Source organism: Pezoporus wallicus, unplaced genomic scaffold, assembly GCF_028554395.1.
Source record: "Pezoporus wallicus isolate ANWC-B61680 ecotype Strahan unplaced genomic scaffold, APGP_CSIRO_Pwel_v1 contig_8232, whole genome shotgun sequence".
In the NCBI taxonomy this organism is placed as follows: domain Eukaryota; kingdom Metazoa; phylum Chordata; class Aves; order Psittaciformes; family Psittacidae; genus Pezoporus; species Pezoporus wallicus.
This window is the reverse complement of record NW_026637105.1, coordinates 562,779-583,973: the sequence shown is the minus strand read 5'-3', so window position 1 is coordinate 583,973 and position 21,195 is coordinate 562,779. Positions and strand designations below refer to the sequence as shown.

Sequence of the window (21,195 nt, the reverse complement as noted above, 5' to 3'; positions counted from 1 at the left end):
AGCAGGCTCTTGGCTCTGTGGTTGTATGGATAATGAATTCTAAGCCCAAAGATCAGATTAATAAAATGTGTTTTAAAATATTACTTCATGCAAACATCAGTAATTGGAATTACCCAGGTAAGAAACGGAAGCAGCACCTGATGAATGTGAGCCTAGAAGTGCCTGTGACAGACCCACAGCCCATGCAGAGAGTCCATGTGTGTTAAACACTGTAATTGAAGACTGTTCATGCAATTAATACATGAAATGTGAATCACACATTTTAAAGTGGGGGGGGAAGGGGAGCGGGGACCAAACCTGGTTCATGCTGCCAAGAGTACCATGCAGTACTGGCGAGCAGTTTCAGCATCTCCAGGTTCCTTGGTTCTGTCTGCTGCCAGCGGTTTATGCGCTGGAAGTGATGGGTTGATGCTCCTGCACCATGGTGGTGGAGATGTGGAAATTACCCCCATGCATTGGTGCTGAGTGTTTGCTGTGCCTCCTTGTGTAAAATGATGATTTTTAGATCGGTCAGGAGACTGTGTGGTGGTTGGGGTGGTGGTGCTTGTTTTATAATACAAATATACCTAAAGCCCTCCTGAGCTAGTTCATTAAAGTGGGGTTTTGTCCATTTTCCTCACTGGACATGAACAAAGCCCTGGATGCTCTGGGATACCTGCTTACTGCCATTATGCAGTCAGTGCAGAGTTAGGAATGCATCCTGAGGCTGCAGGCAGCTAATCATGGAGAAAGGATTTTGCCACCAGTCCTGGCAGAAGACCTTTGTCATGAACCTGTTTGGATTCAAAGTGAAAAGCAGAATCTATAAAGAGTGAACAGAACTTTTAAAGCTGTTTCTGTACTTTTTGACATTCCAATGAAAAGAAATAAAAGAAAACCCTCACAGTCTTTGGCCACTGAAGTGGCTTGCACATCTCAGCCCTTACCTCTCTGCCTGTTACTTAATGAGCATCGATTAAAGTATGAAATTGGTTCCAATTTGCTGTGGCAGGTGAGAACATGCCGGAAGGAATGATGGAAAAAAAAGGACAACACAGGAAAATTAACAAAAGTGGAAAACTCCACATGAGTTGCCATTAATGTAACGGTGAACGTGTTGTCAGCGCGCTTCCAGCCGCGCTCGAGGTTACTGCCTCCTCAGGAGTTATCTCTGCAATGTGCGTTAGCTGTTGGTGTGAAATAACAATTTCTTGCTGCTGCTTTAAAACCCTGGAAGTGCAAACAGCCCCTTGACAGGAAGCGTCAAGGCACAGAAAAGCAGAAAGATGAGAAAAATGTCACTGCTCATAATGATGTTAATTATCAGGTAAATGGATGTTGGCATTTGAGAGTTCAGCTGAAAAGATCAGGCACGTGCGAAGGTGTAGAGGAGCTGTGTAAAGCATGATGAGGGAGAAGAAAAGTTGTGTCATGTCTGGAGCTCAACATTTGTGTAAGAGCAGAAGGAAAAGGTTCAGCACTGTCTGTCTTTTGGTATCGTAATTATACACTGTGAATCTGGAGATGCTTTTAACAGCTTCGGCTCTTGGAGTCTGATTTGTGATTGCAGAAGGTCCTGCACATAATATCTTAAAAGCCACAAGGTAAATAGAGGTGTTATGTTACCTTTCATAATCTGATGGTGCTGGGGGGATGCGTTGCACTTATTAGAGACACCGATATTTTCAGTTGCGTAAAGCTAAGGTCAAAGACTCAACTGTAATCAGAATAGCTCCCTTTCTAGCTGACATGCATATGGGCCCTTTAAGCAAAACACCGGGGCATAAGTTCTTTCTGTGGTGGCAAATCTTGCTGCCTGTCCTGGTGCCCAGAACCTGGCAAAGCAAATGGGAATGGGGCACGTTCCTGCCGCTCCTGCTGTTCTCTGTTGTGAAGGTGAAGCACGTTCACTCCAGTCTTTGTGGGTATCAGCAGTCATCATCATGCCTGAGTTCCAGAGTCTGAGACTTGACTTTGGGCTTCTGCAGGCTGGAGTAAGGAGCTCACAAAGGGCTGCGCTGCACGGCTGCGCTCATCCCTGCTGCTTCTCCAAAGCCTTTACTGCTGTTTTTCCCCAGTTTCCTTATTCCTGCCCCCAGGCTGGGAGCTCAGCGTGCCCCTGTCACACAGGGGCTGTTTGACCGGGGTGCTGGTGCTTAAAGAGCTTTAAGACTTTGGGCTGCCAGGCTATCAAAATGCAAAGCACCAGGGCTACGCTTGCAGCGGATGTTGGTGCTGCAATGCAGCACCTCTCCAGCTCCCTGCAGGGGAGTCACAGCTCCAGAGAGGCCTTGTCCCTGACCTACTAACTCGGTACATGAGCCCAGTTTATCTCCTTTACGTGCCCTGTGAAGCGCATGCTTTCGACTCCCCCTGCTCTTTATTCCCCCTTCATTGTCCTGACTGTGGCAAGCAAAGGTGAGTGGGAGGAAGATGCTCTCTTGTGTGCTGGAGAGGGACTTCAGACAAGGGCCTGTAGGGACAGGCCAAGGGGAATGGCTTTAACCTGCCCGAGGGGAGACTGAGATGAGCTCTGAGGCAGAAGCTCTTCCCTGTGAGGGTGCTGAGGCGCTGGCACAGGGTGCCCAGAGAAGCTGTGGCTGCCCCATCCCTGGCAGTGCTCAAGGCCAGGTTGGACACAGGGGCTTGGAGCAAGCTGCTCCAGTGGAAGGGGTCCCTGCCCGTGGCAGGGGTTGGAGCTGGAGGAGCTTTAAGGTCCCTTCCAACCCAAACCAGGCTGGGATTCTATGAATTGGCTTTGAAGATTTTGCTAAAAGGTGCCAGTTCTTCAGCATGCCATAAACTTATTTATTTTCTCTCTAATTCACACTGTGTTGCCTTTTATTTCTGGTCCTTTTTAAAATGAGTAATTACTCATGTTTTTCACTTTAATGCAATTATACTATACTTTGCCTTTTCTCTGTTCCCAGTAGCTGACAGGCTTGTTCAGCCATTACGTGGTATTAAATGAAGTAATGGCAGTAGTGAGTTTTTTTTCCCATGCCATAAAAACTCGCTATTGGAAAGTAGCAGGAAGGTAAGAAATGCACTGCGCAGGTTTCGGAGTCCTTTCCATCCCAAGGCTGTAGCGCTCTGGGAAGAAGAATGGCTTTTCTCCCAGACAGGGAGCAGCTGCTCCTGGCAGAGGCTGCTGTGGGATCCCTGCCAGTTAAATCTCTGTTACACTCTCGGTCCAGCACTAGAACAGACACAGGCAAAACGGGTTGATATTAAAGCAGGCAGCACGAAACAACCAAAAGTAACAAATCCTTCTCTCTCCTCCAGACTTCTGACTGAGCAAAGTATTTTATAACCATCGGGTGCTTTGCGGGCGGCTGGTGCATGGTTGCACTCTGTGTTCTGTGCATTAACTGACTTCTAAATGTATTGCTTATTGCTTTACTCCTGCCACACAGCTTGCTGCAGCCCGTTTGTGTGACCTTGGTTAATTCCCTTCCTGCTTCTCCTGTGTGTGGAAGGTGCAGGCTCTTTGGGGATGTGACAGACTGTGTCACTGCCGTTACTGCCCGCAGGCACAGGTCCATCCTGAGGGGTTTTTGGAGATTGTGATAGGAATTGTTCACATCATGGAGATTTTTATGATAATTTTGTAGTGTTATCTTAACCGCAGCTGGTTCAGCAAGTAAAATGACTGTTACAGACATTAAATTTTCAAGGGCTGAGATGAGTTTGCCGTGCTGTGGTTTGCATGATAGAATGGTACCAGCATCACCCCAGCTGTGGGTGTTTTCCAAGTCCATCAAGACCTTTTTTCTTCAAAACCTGCTGATGGCTTTGAGTTCTTGGGGGTGATGAATACTGCAGCAGTAGCGTCCAGACCTGTCTTCCCCTTGGAATTATAGGATAGTTGGAGTTGGAAGGGACCTTCAAAGTCATCCAGTCCAACCCCCCTCCAGTCAGCAGGGACATCTTCAACTACATCAGGTTGCCCAGAACCACATCAAGCCTGGCCTTAATTGTCTCCAGGGATGGAGCATCTGCTGCCTCTCTGAGCGACCGGAGATGAAGCTTCTCTTGAGGAAGCTTATACCATAAGGTCTTTGGCAAGGCTGATGCAGTACAAAAGCTTTGATCGTTCTGAAGATGGAAATGTTCTGTGTGGAGACTGCTGGTGGGCACATCCCAAGAGCAGATGCCCCCGTTTATCAGCAGAGGTGATGTGCAAAGAGGGGAAGTGGTGTGAAATGGGCAGGTGCCCAGTGGAGGGGGTCCATGTGTTGGGATTTCTGGTTCCCTCATGCATCGAGCCCTTGCAGGACTCTCTAAAGGCTGGTGTGGGTTGGCCAGGGTGGTGCGGTCCCTTCTGTGAGGAGGCAGCAAGCATCACTGGTAGTAACTGGGTGAACCCAACTGTAAGTACCTCAGCAACTGAGTTTGGGAGAGCAGTGGCGGGGGGGATTGGAAATGAGTTTGGTTTCCTTTTTGAAAGCTTTCAGCAAGGGAATCTCTGAAGTAATTACTTCTCAGTTCCTGGATGTGCTGGCGTGTTAAGACAGGCACAGGAGCCCTCCCTTTGCTGCTGAGAATGTGCCACTTGATCCTGAGGAACAATAATTTATTTACTTGGATCAAATGGTAGGAATTCTCTTAACAACCAAGTGTTTTGTTACACCAGCCCCTTGAAAATGGATTTCATTTTTTTAAATAATGCACCAAAAAGGATAAGGACAGGCTTGTTTAATGCTCTTCTGCTCCAGTTATTCAGCTGCTCGCCGAGTAAATCTACATGATATTGCAAGCACCTTTCCAAATGTCTTTCTTGACAGGAAGAGCTAAAGCCATTAATGTTGCCTTGGGAAAGCAAGTGTTAGGGTGAACAAAGGGGGAAACAAGTTGTATTTCTTCCACAGCTTCATTGACTGGATTTTGCTGAAGGGGCTTTCGTGTCTCTGCTGCTGGATTGCAGTAAGGCTGGGGCATTACTTTATTACTGAATGCAGTCTCAGAACTTCCTGTATGGTTTATGCATGTAACTCCTTGTCTTTCCAAACAGGCAGTGAGGACCGCGTGGATTCAGTGCGAAACCAAGAATCTAACCTAACAATTTGTGGCTTTAGCTGGTAGCTGGCACGTCTCGGAGGGCTTTGATATCTGGACAGAATGAGTATTTATTACTTTGCAGGTCTCACATTAAATAGTGTGGTGTAAAATGACAGTGTCAACCCAAGTTAAGGCTCTGCTTCATTATGAGAGATTTCCCTGCAAGAATCCTATACATCATACTTGTGTAGTCAGTGCAGAAATTACCAGGGGGACCACTCTGCGCAAACGGCTGCTTCTTCAACATCATCATTACTGAATCTTTGCTCCCTCATAAAAATTCCTCTCTTCCTGCCACAGATAATCTTTTTTGTTGCTTGTCTTTTATTTATTAGCATAATGGAGCAACAGCAGCACTCCCCTTCTGAGGAGAAGGAAGGAGGTGTGGAAAAGACTTGGTTTCCGAGGACAGGATTGATGTACTTGTTGGAGAAGGGAGGAAGAGGCTGAGGGGAGCTGGGATGAGAGAAGCCTTCATGCCTGATACTGTCTAGAGCTGAGCTGGGTCACAGATGACTGGAAAGGGCTGATGCAGTTATGGCATTGGTAAATTGAGAGGAGCTCCTGCAGTGTTCATCATTAATATGCTGAATTGGTCTGTTCCAGTTCTCCAGCCTCTGGGTAGATACGGTTCTGGACCTGGAAGAACTTTGGGACAGAAATATTTTATATACTACATAAAACGCAGGAAACAGGAGAACAAATAAATCCACGTTTATTTATGACTTCTCCAGGGCAAGGTTCTACCACAGGCATGTCTGGACTTCTGAGCAGACTCACATGAGAAAAGAGCACCAGATACGGGCTTGGGGACCTGGACTCTGGGCCATTGGCCCATGGTGTCACCTTGGCCACTTCCCCCTTTGGTATCATAGATCATACACTGGCCTTGTCTTTGTGCAATACAGAGATTTACTGGTGGGCTGGCTGGGAAGATCCAGTGCTCCCAGGCCCCTTTTCTGGGAACTGTGCCTAGCTTGGGTTTAATTTTCCCTCAGTCTCCAGCACCTCGATCAGAGCATAGGAGCATCAGAAATGAGTAGGGTAAACATGTGAAACAATCCTTATCTGTGTCGTTTTCTCCTCCATTCTGCTCCTTTTGAATTTGATCCAACATTTGACTTAACACTGGATTTCCTGCCTTTTATGGCTCTCACTTAGAGCTTTAATAATATTTGAGCTCTCTCTCTTTTTGAAGTTTTAATATACAGGACATGTATATTTCAGCTTTATGAATCTTCAGGGAGGCCTCGGTAAATGACTCTGCTCGAATGACCTTGGAGAGTAATTTAACTTCTTTTTCTCCCATGCCCCTGCAGCCACCTTGCAGGCATAAAATATTAATGGTTTATACTGGAGACAGACATTTAACTTTTAATAGCAAGGTGCAGAAGGGCTTCCCGTAAGACAGGACTTCCTGGAATTGCTGCCTTCGGTGTGGATTGCACTGATGCTGTGCCTGCAGTTACACGTGGATGTAGTTGTGTTTGCGTGTTGCTGTGCTGTTCAGCGTGGCACTTGCCGTACCTGTGGCATGCTCCTGTTGCTGTTGTGGAGCTGTGGCATTGCATGGACTTCTGGGGACGATGCACTGCTGCTGAAGGCTTTTTCCATGACGTTTCCAGTTTCCATTACAATTTCCATTACCTTACATTCCTCCATGCGGAGGAGGGTGAAATGCAGAGCAGGTCTGACCCAGAGCGGGTAACTTCCTCCTCTGTTCATTGGTGGTTTACGATACAGTGCTTGGCTGAGCTCAGGTCTCGTTTCTATTAAATACTGAGCAGATAAGCCCTTGAGACAATTAAAATGGTTTATCTGGGGGACTTGAGGCAGACCAGGCATATCCTCTGTCTACTCCGCATCTCTCCGATACTGTAGTTTCCCCATACTGGGAGTGGGAGACGCAGGGATCACCCAGTCCAGTGCCCGTGCTGGTGTGCAGAGGAAGTTGTAGTTTATTCCATCTTTCACAGCAAGGTTGCCCTCATACGTCTGTTCACCAAGGTGCCAGAACACCTCTGTCTTGTAATAAGCCTTCCATGCACTTTGTGTTGAAGTTGGTGAGATTGTGCTCTGAAATATTGGCTGCTGCTAATGGACCTGCTTTCATTTGACCTCCTTGTACTGCCTCATTTCAAGGGCATCATTACTCGGAATATTTTCTGCTAGCATTCAGGGGAAGGTATTTTTACATATTCTCCCATCTGAGCACGGGTGCTTGTAACCGTCAGATCGAGTTAATTATTTCTAAAGCTTCAGTTTTGGCAGCTGAAGTTTAGCAGAGAGGTAATTTCTGTGATTGAGGAAGCTATTCCAGGAGACTGATGTTTAAGGACAAACCCCGAGTGCTGCTATTAGAAAGGAGGAGGCAGTTTGGTTTGTGCGCACTGCGGTGTTCGGTCAGGTACTGACCGACAGAAATGGCTCTTGAATGGTGCTGGGGGTGGTTCTTGGGGAGGTTTCTGCCTCTCTTGTCCCTGCTGCTTCTGACACAAGAGCATGCTTAGGAAAGAGGGACTGGAAGCACCAGTTTTCTTTAATGGAAAGGGTTCTCATTGTTGTTTCTGAATGGAAGTTTGAGCAAGCGTGCAAGGGTTTGGATACAGCAGTATGGCAATACGGAGCAGCTTCTTTGCAGCTGGCCTGCAGTCCACCTCACCCGTCTACCAGAGCATCTTCCATGAAGACAAATTTCAGCTAGAATATTCAGAAATTGGAGTTTAATGTTAATAATAAAGAATGATCCCAACTTGCAGCAAAGCTCTTCAAGCTTTACAGACAGATGTTTCAGACATTGTTTTATTGTTTGCTAATGGGATATATATAACTTTCCAGCAGCTGTCGTGTGTGGAGGGAATGCCAGTTGTGTATAAATATAAGATCGGAAACAAATTCCCAGAAAGACAGCTAATGAGGTCTGGAGAAGGAAATTACCATGGAAATAAACGTAGGAGATGATGAAGGCGCATACTGTCACTGTATGAACACACGTGGCTATACCGAGAAGGAGGGGAAACTGCATTTTCTTGGTAGTAGCTGAAAGTTAGCGCAAGAAACTGTTGCATACCTGTCACAGTAAGCTTTAAGCAACACAGGAGGTTGCTAAACAACGGTGTTGATTCAATGTCAAATAGAGACGTTGAAGAGGGGAAGGTTGTGTGCTGCTCTGGGAGAGGCTAAGGATGAGACCTGTACTTCCTAGCCTGGGGGTGTGATCCTGCGGAGGTGGAGTGTGAATGAGGACAGGTTTGGGTCTGCTACTCAAAATCAGCCAGTGTATATGATGGAGCAGACTCCAGCTTGTTCTTGGCCTACTCTGCATGAGGAGTGGTAAACTTTTGGGTTTGCCTCTTGTAAGACATACTTGAAGCAAAACCTAGAGTCTGGTCGAAAGCCTGCCAATGGAAATCCTGCCTTAGAGTGTATTATTTGGTCAAATTATATCTTGGATCTGGGTATTACTGCGCAAGAGATCTTGGGCTTAGACTTTGGTAAGAATCCCTGGTTTAGCATTAACTCTGGCTCTGGGTGGTGATGCTGAATGCTAGAAATGGCCAAGAGCCGTGCCCTGCTTCAGGATGCTGCTGTACTTGGTGCTCGCTGTAGAGAGGGTACAGGAAGGCCCTTGCGTAAAGAATTTAGAGCAGGTTTGAGGCTGGAGTTTGGGGACAAAGCAGCTTCTGTGGATTTGGCTTGAAGCCATTATGCTGCTTTTCATATATCTTGGACTTCATGCTGAATTAATATCTAGAGTAAATAAGCAGATGGTTCCACTAAGCTCTTTTCAACAAAGATTCTAGTCTTGCTGTCACCCTACTGCAACTGGAAGTTACCACCTAAAACAGTCTTGACCGTGATAGCTCAGAATTGTTCTGTCTGCTAAAAAGATGGGAAATGCAGTTTCTGTCTGTAAATATACAGAAGTGGTGGACCCAGCTCCATCTTTCTGCAGGCCTTCTGTAACAAAGCAGTGCTTTTTTCATGGTCTAAGCAAGAGCCAAGAACCCTCAATACAGTAAAATGTTGAGCCACCACATGAGCAATCTGTGGAGCTGTAACTTTGGGCCAGGAGGGATGTTGCCTTCAATTCCAGGCTCCTGCACACTTGAAGATGATCAAGATACAATAGACGTAATTAAAGCCTTCAGCCTCCTGTGTTGATGGAGGCAGGGGGATGGACAGGATGTGCTGCTCCCTGAGCTCTGCTCTGCTGTCATCCATCAGTGTCCTGTTCTGGAGGAGCTGGTGGGAAGAGCAGGGAACTGAGCTGCTGCCGAGCACTGGCACCCAGGGGCCATTCATCACTTGATCAGTTCAGACTTTTGCCTGGAGGCAGCAGCCATTAGACCTGGTTTACCTTTCTCTGGGGGCTTTACCGGCTCACCTTGTTACACAGCCCATCAGTTCCCTTCATCTCTAAAAGGGAGGCCCAAGTACCCTGCCTCTAAAGCTGTATTTCAGCATTTGGGTGCCATTATTTGTTAGCAGCGTTAAGTTGCAGTCTCCTGTAGAAACTCTGGTAACCTCCACATCCCACTCTGCTAAATGTGAAGCCAGAAAATAAGTCTTGGCTTCAAAGAAGTTGCAGTTTCTGGTTCCTTTCTTCCTGCGGCTGCTTTGCATCTTGTTGTGATTTCTAATTTTGTTGTGGCTTTAACAAGTCTTCATGGAGCTGTCACTAATCCCAGCCTCCCTTTCCAAATCTTCTTTTCTCCTGAGTTTCTGTGACTTTTTGCTCCGCTGTGAAAGAGCCTCTGTAGGAACTGCAAAAACAAATGTGAAAAGCCAGGGCTTCAGGTTGTCTTCAGGAGGTGGCACATGGGCTGGTCTGGTGGCAGCCAATGTCCCCTGCCTCACTATGGTGGCTGACAGATGACTTGTGGATATGGTGCTCAACCTGGTAAGCGTCCCTTGGGACTTCAGAGGGGTGACTGTCTCCTTTCCACCTCTTTTCTAAGGATGCTCTTTCTTCAGGAGCCTGGCAGGTTATCAGAGCAGGCACAGATATGTCTCCTCTTAATTCCTCAGTGCCCATCTCATGTTTGATGAAAGCATACCTGCAAGTAGCCCGGTAGCTGGCAAACAGTGCCAGGCTGTGAAGGAAGAGTCCATAGAAGAAAATAGGACAGTCATGAACTTCTGCGTGTAGTCTGAATACGGCTGAGGTTCAGTCTGAATGCGGCTGAGGTTCAGTCTGAATGCGGCTGAGGTTCAGTCCAACTCCAGTTGTCCCTTAAGCTTAGCATCTTCCAGTGTTCCTGTGACACTGTAGAGCTGGGCAGTGCAGGGCGGCATCGGTTCAAATTGTCTTTCAGCTCCTTGGTTCTCAGTCTGCAAAATTTTGGGGGCTGAATGGTTTGCAGACCTGCTCTCGGGCTTTCCAGCCTCATCTGTCAATAGAATCATGGAATAGTTATGTTGGAAAGGCCCTTCAGATCATCCAGTTCCAACCCCCCTGCCATGGGATAGAGTCCAGATTTAATGGAACTTCAGTGCATTATTAGGCTGACAGAGCCATGAGTTGTATCTGTGCGTGCAGCAATGGAAATGGTTGTTGTTTATCTAGTAATAAATACAGTCTCCTTGTTATCAACACATCTAGCTCTGCCTGCGCTGGGAAAAACAATCTCTGTAGCACTGATAGTAAAGCAGAATGGCTTTGGAGGAGATTGTAATAAAGCTGTAGCAGATTTCTTTGGGGGATTTGCAATGCAGCATTAGTAAGCTTCAATTGCATTAGCCTTTCTTCTGTTGTGTTGAATTAGTGTTTGTTTGCTCCTGGATAGAATAAATATAATCGTGTTTGTTACCTTTTTCTGTTTGTATGACTGCAGCCAAATGTTATTTCCACAGTAAAAGTATTATGGAAAGTGCTTGCATGTAATCAAACACATGGCTTCGGCAGTATGGTCCTTTCCCAGTCCCAGGCACCGCAGCTGATGGGCTGTGCTCCTGCAGCCCTGCTTCTCTGAGCCATAAAGAGACATGCTTGTTCTGTTAGTTAACTTCCTTCTATTCAAGCAGTTTGCAGTGAGGCACTAAAGGCTCTTTTTCTTTGGGGGGGCCTTTTTCTTCCCGTTTGCAAGTAGTCCCCAGAATCTGCCTGTAGGCAGGGCTGTCCCAGGCACTGACACGTGTTGTGCAGGAGGAAGGTTGGGTGGAAGGTTTAGGCCAGGTTGGACACAGGGGCTTGGAGCAAGCTGCTCTAATGGAAGGTGTCCCTGCCCGCTGTAGGGGTTGGAAGTGGGTGAGCATTGAGGTCCCTTCAGCCCAAACCCGTGTGTGATTCTGTGTGACGCTGTGACCTCAGAAACGGGACTGTAACGTGACTGTAGCTGCATTACAGTGAAGACAGCCCGGCTTCCTGGTCATGGCCATCTCCAGTGCTTCACAGTTGCCTTTATGCACATCTGCATTTTGCTCATCGTGGCAGGTGAAGATTTGCCTTTGGGCCGGAGAGGATTTTACTCAGAAAGTGACTATCTAAATTCTTCTCATGCCTTGAAAGCAAAGTATTTGCCTGCAAGTTGAGCCCTTTGCTTTTATTTATATCTAACATGTGCATGTATGTTGCATATGTGTATGTATGTATGTAATACCGTGTCTGCATACAGTCAGTTTAGGAAACTGATTCTTGGTAGTGGGTGGGTACATGCATAAAAACCTGCTAAATTCAATAGGAATTCCTCATAGACCATTTTACCTGTTGAATTTCTCTGTTGTGATAGCTCAGAAACACATGTGGACTAATGAATCACTTCTTTCATTCAAGCGACTGCAATTAATCTTAACAGAGATCCAAGAGAATCCAAACTAATGAGACTGAAATAACTGTGCAGAGAGCAGAGGAGTCTTGTGAGATCCCCAATTAGTTTGGCTTTGTCTCCAATGGAGCTGAGCTGCTTGAATCAGCCAAGGATTTGGTTTACACTCCTTTGAGTAGGAAAATGTCACATAAAAAAATGGAGCAGCAAGAACAGTGTGAAGGTTCCTGCAGAAAACCCAGGTATCGATTCGGGTTTAGCCAGCAAATTTATCTGGGAGCAGCAGTAATTAAAGTTGATGTCCATGAGCGAAGTTTTGCTGCCGCATGGAAACACTTTCATCTTCTGATGGAATGCAGAAAAAGAAGGAAAAAGGGGTAAGCAAGCTGTAAGTGATGAATTAATCAGATTTCCCTTCCAGCACCAGCTTCTGGAAGGAGTAAAGGCAGGTACTGCTGTAACTGCGAGGCTGTGGGCTTGGTTTGTTGCTCTTCGAGCTCAAGTTGAATTCTTTTCTTAGAAGATCAGTGTAGGTCCATTCGGAGAAAAGAAGAAGGTGGCAGGGGTTGGAGGCCAGAAGTGCTGTGACCTGGTTACATCAGAGAGGGATTTACCCTTAAGCTTCATCCAGAAACTAAGACTGAGGTGAAATCCCAGTTGGAGGAGTTCTCTCATTTTCAGTGCTACAGCCCTAAGACAGCGACGGTGGCGTTTGCTGCACGAGATGGGTTTTGAGCAGACGTCTCTTGTTCTGTCATTTCCAGTGTCGTGAGCTGGTCTGGGATGCCAAGTTCACTGGAGTTTGTAGGGTCATGGTATGTCTGAGCATGCCAGGAAGTTTTCCACACTTCCCTTTCTAAAAGAACCTGTCCTCTTCAGCAGCTCTGTGTTCCATTTGGGAGAGTATTGCCTCTCCTGCAGACAGCAGCTTGTTTAATCCTTTCCCCGGGGGTTAGGGTGGCCCAGGAGCCCCACTGTGGATCTTAGGAACAAGCGGATGATGGACTTTGAAGCCTTGAAGGTGGTCTCTGCTCTGTTTGATGACAAGACACAAGCCTGACTGGTCCAGGAAGTTCATTTTTGTTGTTTGCAGGCTGTGTTGTTGCAGGGTGCTCCATAGTCGGGAGTCCCCAGGGATCTACGTGTCAACAGCCTGACACTTGCAAAGGCGTGGGGTGACGTGGGAAGCTGATCTTGCTGCGTTGCCTCAGCATCTGTGCCTCTGAAACAGACTTAAGATGCAGGTGTGTTCTTTCCATCCCTGCAGCATTTAGCAAGGAACAATAACTTGATCTAATTATTCATTTTCCTTGTAAAAGTCCATTGTGATGGGATGTCTCTAGCGACCAGAAAATGAGGTCTAGAGGTGCTTAAGTATACTTTGTTTAAGAGAATAGACATGCTCAAATAAGATGTTCAGAATTAATGGTACAGCTCTCATGATAATTTGAGTAGAGGCTTGGATGAAAAGTTAAAAATACAGGTGAAGTGAATAATAACACAGATCTGAAGAGCTGCTGCAGTCTGGCCCCAGTTGTACTGAAGGGAAGATGAATCTCTGAATAGTTGGAAGGCTTTGGTTTAATAAAGCCTATGAGGAAGTGGAGATCACCTCAAGGCTGAGGTGGCAGAGCAGTGCTGCGGGTGCCAGGGCTTGGGCTGGTGTCAGTTCTGTACCCTGGGCAGTGCTGGTGACACTGAGCAGCTGAACCGCGGAAGCCCAGAGCTCAGCTCCCTGCCCTGAGCTGGTGCTGCTGTGACCCTGGGTCTGTGCCCTGCTCTCTGCAGCTCAGCTTGTTCGCTGGTGAAAAATGAATCCAAACCAGAAGAGTTCAGGGGTGGGGGGAAGCAGCCTCGGTGATGCCCCTTTGCCTTTTATCTGTTTGGGCTCACCGAGGCTGGTGTTTGACTGCATCCTGGTTCTGGACAGCATCAGGGCACGCGCGTGCCTTCAAGGTCGTGCTTTAAATCCATTATCTCAAAGTATCACACTTGACATGATGTGATTTCAAGTGGAGCTCTTACCTCTAGTTGTGAGCCTTGACTCTCCTACAGTCGGTTCCTGTCACACCCACACGATGAATCGCTCGTTGTTCTTGGGTTCTTTAAGAAGTGCTGTGGTCAAATTCGTGCTGATCAAATTGTGTAGGCTGCTAAAAATTGGCCCTTCTGTCTGCAGAGATCTCCCCCTGTTCCTGCTTTTAGCTCCCTTTCTGACATTGTATTGATTTTTGGTTTTTCCTTCCCCTTTCTTGCTCTCCATGTGGATCCAAATTAAAGCAGGAATTGGGATTGTAAATAGATAATGGTGCGTGAATGCAGATTAATCAGTGCTACCCGTGTACAGTAATACTAATTGTGCCAAGGGACAAATAGCTGAGAGAATGGTATAAATATTTAATGCCTGAATCGAATGTGAAATACAAGAGGAAGAAAAGAAATAAAGAAAATAGTTTAGTTGAAAGCTGCACTTCATTGCTTTTCCTCAAAAGAGGAGTTTTGATACCATTAACCTTTCTGTATTATGCCATTACGGAGTTGGAGGAACTGTGTTCGCTGCGGAGGCTTGGGTTTCAGTTAAGTCAAAGATGCTTTAGTGCTCTGGTTAAAACAATATTGGAAAGTGTTTGGGATAAAATCAGTTACTTCAGAGACACGTTTTTCACAGGCCGTCTGAACTTGGAGACAGCGTTCAGGGAGAGGGGCTGGGGACAGGGCGAGGATTCAGAGCAGTGCCGGCACACAGAAGGGCTGTTCCTAATGTCTGTAGAGGAAAATGTGAAAAGCTAAAATCTGTTCTCTATCCACTGTGCATAGAATGAGCTTTAATGGCAGGAGAAGATAGTCAGGCTTAGGCAGCAAGAAAAGGGGTTTTAAATCCTCACCACCACTGCGTTTCTCTGAGGCTGGTAAAGCAACGACTCTTCGAGCAGTGACAAGGGTTCCTGTCTTCTCTGAGCATTGATTTCAGTGCACTGGTTGCTTGACACTGGTGTCAAAGACACTCGAAACTTGACCAAGTTGACTTCATTTCTTACAGACCCTGCACTGCTGGGCATCTTCTGATGGGTTCTTCCTCATGCAAAGTGTTCAGTGTGGTTTGAGTGGTGACTTCTGCTTTCAAGGATCTCTCATGGGTAGAGCACAAGAGAAAGCCTCCAAAACAAGGTCCTTGTGGGGCTCGAATGAAGGCGTGGGTGAAATAATGTTCAGGGAAAGGCTGTTCTAGAAATTCTCAATCTCCAGGCCAGGGATACAGGTGAAGAGCCTGGTTCTCACCTGTCCTTGCTGCCTTAGCATCCTGAGCTGGAAGCTCAGTTCATCTTGTTCTCCAAGTGACTCCAGAAGTAAAAAGATGCTCAATGTAAAACGGGTACCAAATTCCCATCAGTGAGGGTTGATTATTGATTGTACTGAAACAGTTCTTACATGGCTACTTAGTCATTCCACAGCCTCAGATTTCAGATAATGTGTTGCCATATTCAGGAAGCTGAATATTTAATCAAGTGATTCATATCTCCTGGTGATGGCAGCAAGGAAGGGGAGGAGGGGGGAAGTGGACATACAGAGGCTTGAGGAGTTTTTCAAATTACTAATAGACTTATTTAAGAAAGAGAAGAAGAAAAGTCTGGAATACTGACGACTGCAGTGGCAGGGCTCCAGAACAGAAGGGCTTTTATTTACATGACTCACTGGACTGTTAGAAATTCAATCATTTATTGAGCTAATGGTGGGTGCTGAAAATTCCGGGCACATAATGTAGCACAAAAGTGTGCTGGGGAATGCAGAAGGGAGTTTCGGCTTCTTTTAATGAGCTCTGTGCATTTCTAGGTCTCTGTAACGTGGCTCCTCCTTCTTCTTGAAGCCAGCAAGGCAGCGTTAGGCTTATAAAGAAAAATACTGTGACCTTGAGAAGTTGGCAGCGCAGACACTGTGTGCTCTGTGTCACGGCACAATCAGCATCCTCTCCAAGAGCTTGTCGCAGCCGTTGTCGTCATCTGCCTCTTTGTCTTGTGCTGCTGGGTTTGGCAGTGCTACCTGGGGCTGCCTGGCGTTGCCCCCATGCCAGAGAGCCGGTAGCTCCTGCAGGAGACTTGGGGGGCTCCTCTGGGTTTGGTGGTTGCTCTTGGACTCCTGCCCACTGAGCATCCATCCCCTTTCATTTGAGATTCATCGACAGCAGCCCGGGGCATTTGCATTCAGAGGCCACGCAGCTGCTTCAGTTCAACTGTGTTTATCTGTAATTAAGTATTGCATTATCAGTTAACCATTAATACTTCCTCATCATTATTTTCAAGCTGTGGGAGCCTCATGGTGAAAAGCTGGTAGTTAACCGCAGGTGAGCGTGATGTTTTCCATTAAATGCCTAGCTCCAGCCATGTTAAGAAATAACATTGTAGAATCCCAGTGTGGTTTGGGTTGGAAGGGCCCTTAAAGCTCATCCAGCTCCATGGTCAGGGACACCTTCCACTAGAGCAGCTTGCTCCAAGCCCCATCCAAGCTGGCATTCACAGATTAAATATTCCTTTTCCACTGTATAGAGATTTCCCCTCATGGGGGATGTATGGGAGGGTTTGGGGCTCAGTGCAGAGACAGATCCTGAAGTTACAGCTTTGCAAGCAGCAAAACTAGTCAAAGAGTAAGGCCTTTATTCTCCTGAAGTAATTCTGTTAACTGGAATCAGCTAAAACCCCGAACTGCTCAAATCCCACACTTCCACATGTTGCATGGTCGGTTTCCATGTGCTTGTTCCAGTGATTTCATTTGGGTTCCTGACACGTGCAGAGCTGCTCTGCTGCTGGAACCTCATGATTTAGCCTGAGCATGTGAAAAAGAAAGCAGCTTCTTTCTTTTTGCTGTCACTGTTGGTGTGTCTTGGGCTGTCCTGTGTCGGGCACTGATGATCAGCAGGAGCTGGGATCTAAACTAGCTCTAAGTACCCCAACCTGCAGCCTGGTGTTAACAATGAGCTGTTTAACTTCGGAGATGAAAGGGATAGGACTACAAAAGGGAGAAAAAGGGGGTCTGTAAGACTGGAGCCATGGTGGCTATGGTGGGTTTGTGTGCTGACTTTGAGCAGTGGTGTATATGGAATCGAGGACCTGGCAGTGATTTCTTGGCTGATTTGGTCCTTTCAAAAAGCTGACAGTGTCTTAAGCAAGTGACATACGGAGCTGATGAAGATTTCCATGCAGGAAACTCGGGGACCATTTTTGTTCACCCTAAATCTTCTCTATTTCTTTACAACAGTGCAGAGTGGGTCAGAGCGCTGTGGTTATGATTGATTATTTTACTCTGCTCCTGCTTTGCCTTTATTAATAATTTTTGCTATTGCAAAGGTAGCAAGTTGTGCAATCCATTATTTTTCTAATTGATTTTCAATGTGTTAATTGCCTCAGCTGGTGAGATTCAGGCACTTTGCATATGCAGGATCCTGGAAGTTAGTATTGGACTGTTCATGTACCTAAAATGAAGTGTGTGTAAGCAGATTACTGCAGGCTGCTCAATCCCCTTCTCAAAAGGGTATGTATATTTTAAACAAGCAGTGGAATTGAGGACAGAAGAGTCAAATTCTGCCTTATTCAGGCAAGTTAATGTTATTGTTTTCTGGGTTTTATATCAGGCAATTGAATTACTGGGTTCCCACAGTTAATAAAGTGAAATTTCCTCGGCATACCTAAAGATGATATATGAAAGTTTGGCTATTGATTCAGACTGAGTAATAAAATAGCCTTTGGGGGTAAGAGTATTAAGTTGTCATAACAACCAGCCATAGTAACGTTCTCAGAGTTGGGTTTAGGATCCCCGGTTTGATCTCAGCCCCAAATATGTTTGTTTGAAGTAAGTAGTTTGGAGAAGCTTCACATGAAATTGGTTCAGCTGGCTTTGAGTTAGCCAAGGGTGGTGGGAGGCCACATGGAATCCGTTTTTACACCCCCTTGTATTTCAGAGGGCTCTGCCAAAGTGAGATGAAGATGATCAATAGGGGAACGAACAGGAAGTCTTCAACAATTGAAGGGTGTGAAGAATGTTCCCAGTCAGGTTTCGTCTTGTGGCGGGATGCTGCAGAATCGTAGCACAGGGTTTAAAGCCGTACTGTAGGTGGCAGAGATGCATTAGTTATGCCGTGTAACCGTCCCCACTGTCATTAACAAGCGGAACAGGATGACGTTGTGGTTCATCTACATTAATCAGTGCTGCTGAGCACCATCCTGCCGTCCTGCTGATTGCCTTAGCAAAAGGCACGTTCACCTTTGGAGGTGGTAGCTGAGCAAAGGACTTGTGAAACATTTCCTCGGCTGTCCATTCTGCTGTTGAAAATGTGTGGTAATGAAATGTGAGGTATCCTTTGGAATGGGCATAGATTTCCAGGATCCTTTTACCTTCATCTAAAGAAGCACAGGTATTGGAAGCCAATAATTTTAAATTAAGTGACTGTCTGTCATTAAGACCTGAACTGGGCTTTCATTAACAATAATAGGATTCCATAATAGCTTTTGTCATGGCCGTGTTGTTCCCCTCACTGTGGTCAATGTGACCATTTCAGACCTCAGTTCAGATGTGCTGTGCCTTAGGTAAACATTGTTTGGGACTAAGACTTGGCATGTGACAGCTCAGCCAAGACTTATGAGCTGGAGTTTAATAAAGCAAACTGCTTAATACATTCTTCTAAAAGAAAGGTATAAAGAGGTATAAAGGAAACAGTTGCCGAAGGACCGTTAATGGGCTGTGGGGCTCTCCACCTCTTGTTTGATGGCTGTAATCTTCTCCACATTGGGATAGATCATACAGCACTGCTTCTTGCTCCTTTGCCTTAGCAGGGAGGAATGGAAACCCCAGTAATTACAAATGTGTAACTGGGAGATGGGAAGACACGCAAAGGAGTGGGAAGGAAACAGCTGTGGGGGGTATGGGGGGTGTTCTTTGAGCACCTGGTTCTCGTTCGGCATTCCCTGCATTCATTAGCAGGAGATAACCTGGAAGAAGAGGTATTTGGGGTGTAATTCTCAGTCATAACGTTTGCCTGTTGGTGCTTTCTTGCAGGTTTACTGGGATGAATTTGCCTCCCCCTGTTATCAGCAGTAAAAACTGGCTGCGGCTTCACTTCACATCCGATGGCAACCACAGGCAGAAGGGGTTCAGCGCCCAGTATCAAGGTGAGCGCTCACTGTTCGCAGGGTGTGTTTAGCCGAACTGCTTCTCCCTAGGAATCTCCAGCTGACTTCCTGCATGCTCCTTCTGTCCTGGTCATTTTCCAAGCGGGTGTCCAGGCTTTGTCGTGAGGGGAGCTGCTGCTGGCAGCACAAACACGAGAGCTGCAGGTATATTCGTTTTCACTGTATACTCTGTTGGTAGAGATGTTCCTTTATGTGCAGGTGTGTGGAAGGTTCTGTGTGGGACACGTGGGACAGATGAGGTGCTGTCTAGAGTCCCACAGAGACTGTTGTCTACATTTACATGCTGCTCAGGTAGGGGGGGAACTGAGCCTGTGAATGAGGTGTAAGCTGTTTTGCCTTTACTGGTCATCCCATTGGTGCAGCCTGTCTGGGACCAAATGGTCACCAAAGCAGGGGGTTAGTGGATGCCTTCAACAACTGACACCATCCTTTCTGAGGGCTCAGAAGGACTTTGTGGGTGCAGCGTTGCTTCAGGCAGGATCAGGGAGAGGGAAAATGAAGCAGGGAAGGAGCAGGAATGACATCCAGTTCCTTATCCACCCTCTGGGGGTTTGTGTCAGTGCCGTTCAGCTTTCCTGAAAAGGAAGGAATAGGAGTTTGATGAGAAGTGCCATAGCTATAGACCAGGATGTTAAAGGAATAAAGTGGAAGAGAGAGGAGTTTCCTTTGCTAAATCTCCAGACCTGCCCTGTGTGTTCGTTCCCTGCTTGTTTAGACTTAGCAGTGTTGTCATGGCCCCAGTGTGGGCTTTACTCTATGAATCACTATTGCTATTTAACTTCCCCTGCTTTCCTTTAACATACAAACCACTTGAAATTCCAAGGAAAACCCCGTTGGTTTTGCTGTGTAACAAATGACTCTGTGCAGCCGATGGCTTTTGATGTGACATTTTCCTTTGCTGTCATGATTGCTGCTTTCTATTAAAACACCTGTCTGAATCATGCTTTTTTCTGAAATAGAACAGTAAAGATTACTGTTATAATTTCCTCTGATTAGGTAAATGTCAGAGGGTTCTAATCTAGCGCACTCCCTGGAAACTGTTTTGTTGGTAATGAGCTGTGCTGCTGTGTTTTGAGCGTTGAAAAGATGTGCTTGAAAACGTGCTCTTGAAATGGCACTGAATAACCTCTGCCTCCTGGTGAAGGGAATCTGACGCTGAGATTGTGACACATGAGCCGGTTTTTGTGGAGCTTGTCAGGTTCTTTACGTTCGGGAAGATTTCGGTACTTAAAACAAGAAGCAAACCGGGTATAAAGGCGGGATGTTTGCAGCCAGGGATGCTGTGCCTGTAGAACATTGAGATGCCAATGCCACTTCAAAACGTGACGTCCTTTTCATAGGAGCGTGACCTTGCTTGAACATAAGTACTTTAATGGAAATAAATACATCCAGAAGAGGATGTGTAATACCATAGGAAATAGAGCAGCTAAGATGTGTTTCAGCAGTAGCACTGAAGCAAGCCCCAGCGCTGTCCGAGAGAAGGAAGAGAGGCTTAGGATGAACCTGCCTGTTTTCCAAAGACATATATGTACATAATTTGTCAATATCTTATATCCTCTGTGACAGTATCTGGCTTTGCTGATAATCTATAAGAAAATAGTTTCCTTTCCAGTTTGTTTAATGTTGAATCTCAGCTTTAGCAGAACGGAAGTTCTGTTTCGGCTCTTCCTAATCCTTGCCCTAATTTGGAAATCTCTTTGTGAATATAAAAGCAAGGTTAGATATAATCAGCCTGTATACAGGTTTTCTTTGCTCAATACAGTCAATTTGTTCCCTTCCAGGGAGAGTTAAAATAATCTTGCATTCCTGCAGATACTTTTTTCCCCATGCCCTGTAAAAGCAAATAAAATGGACTGTGGAGAAATCAGTGCATCGATCTCTTTTCCTTCCTCCCACTCCTTCTGCCTTCTTTCCCCAAAGGTGGTAAGCAAACCTGCATGTGGTAAGAAAACAAGGTCGAAGTGCCTCGCTGGGAGCAGGTGACAGCACAGCTGGGTGTCATCCCCCTGTCACATAGTGATGAGGGGCTGTAAATGAGGCAATGAAAATGTTGCTGAATTTAAAGCGATGCTAAACAGATCTAAGTAATGCTCTGGCTGCTGTAGTCCATCTCTCCACATATTTTATGACACAAGTTGGATCCCAAATTGCTTTTTAGCTGATTTACCAACACATAATTACATTTGTTATTGATCTCCCCACCCCATTCC

General features: G+C 46.2%; 1 protein-coding gene across 3 annotated transcripts in view; it reads left to right on the top strand.

The window, feature by feature from the left end:
- The window catches only part of CSMD2 (CUB and Sushi multiple domains 2), a 259,895-nt gene that overhangs the window by 91,041 nt on the left and 147,659 nt on the right, over positions 1-21,195 (top strand). For all 3 annotated transcript variants that reach the window (XM_057403460.1, XM_057403458.1, XM_057403459.1), the window contains exon 6: positions 18,852-18,964. In XM_057403460.1, the coding sequence (XP_057259443.1) occupies positions 18,852-18,964 (113 nt within the window). The remainder of the gene's footprint in view (positions 1-18,851; positions 18,965-21,195) is intronic.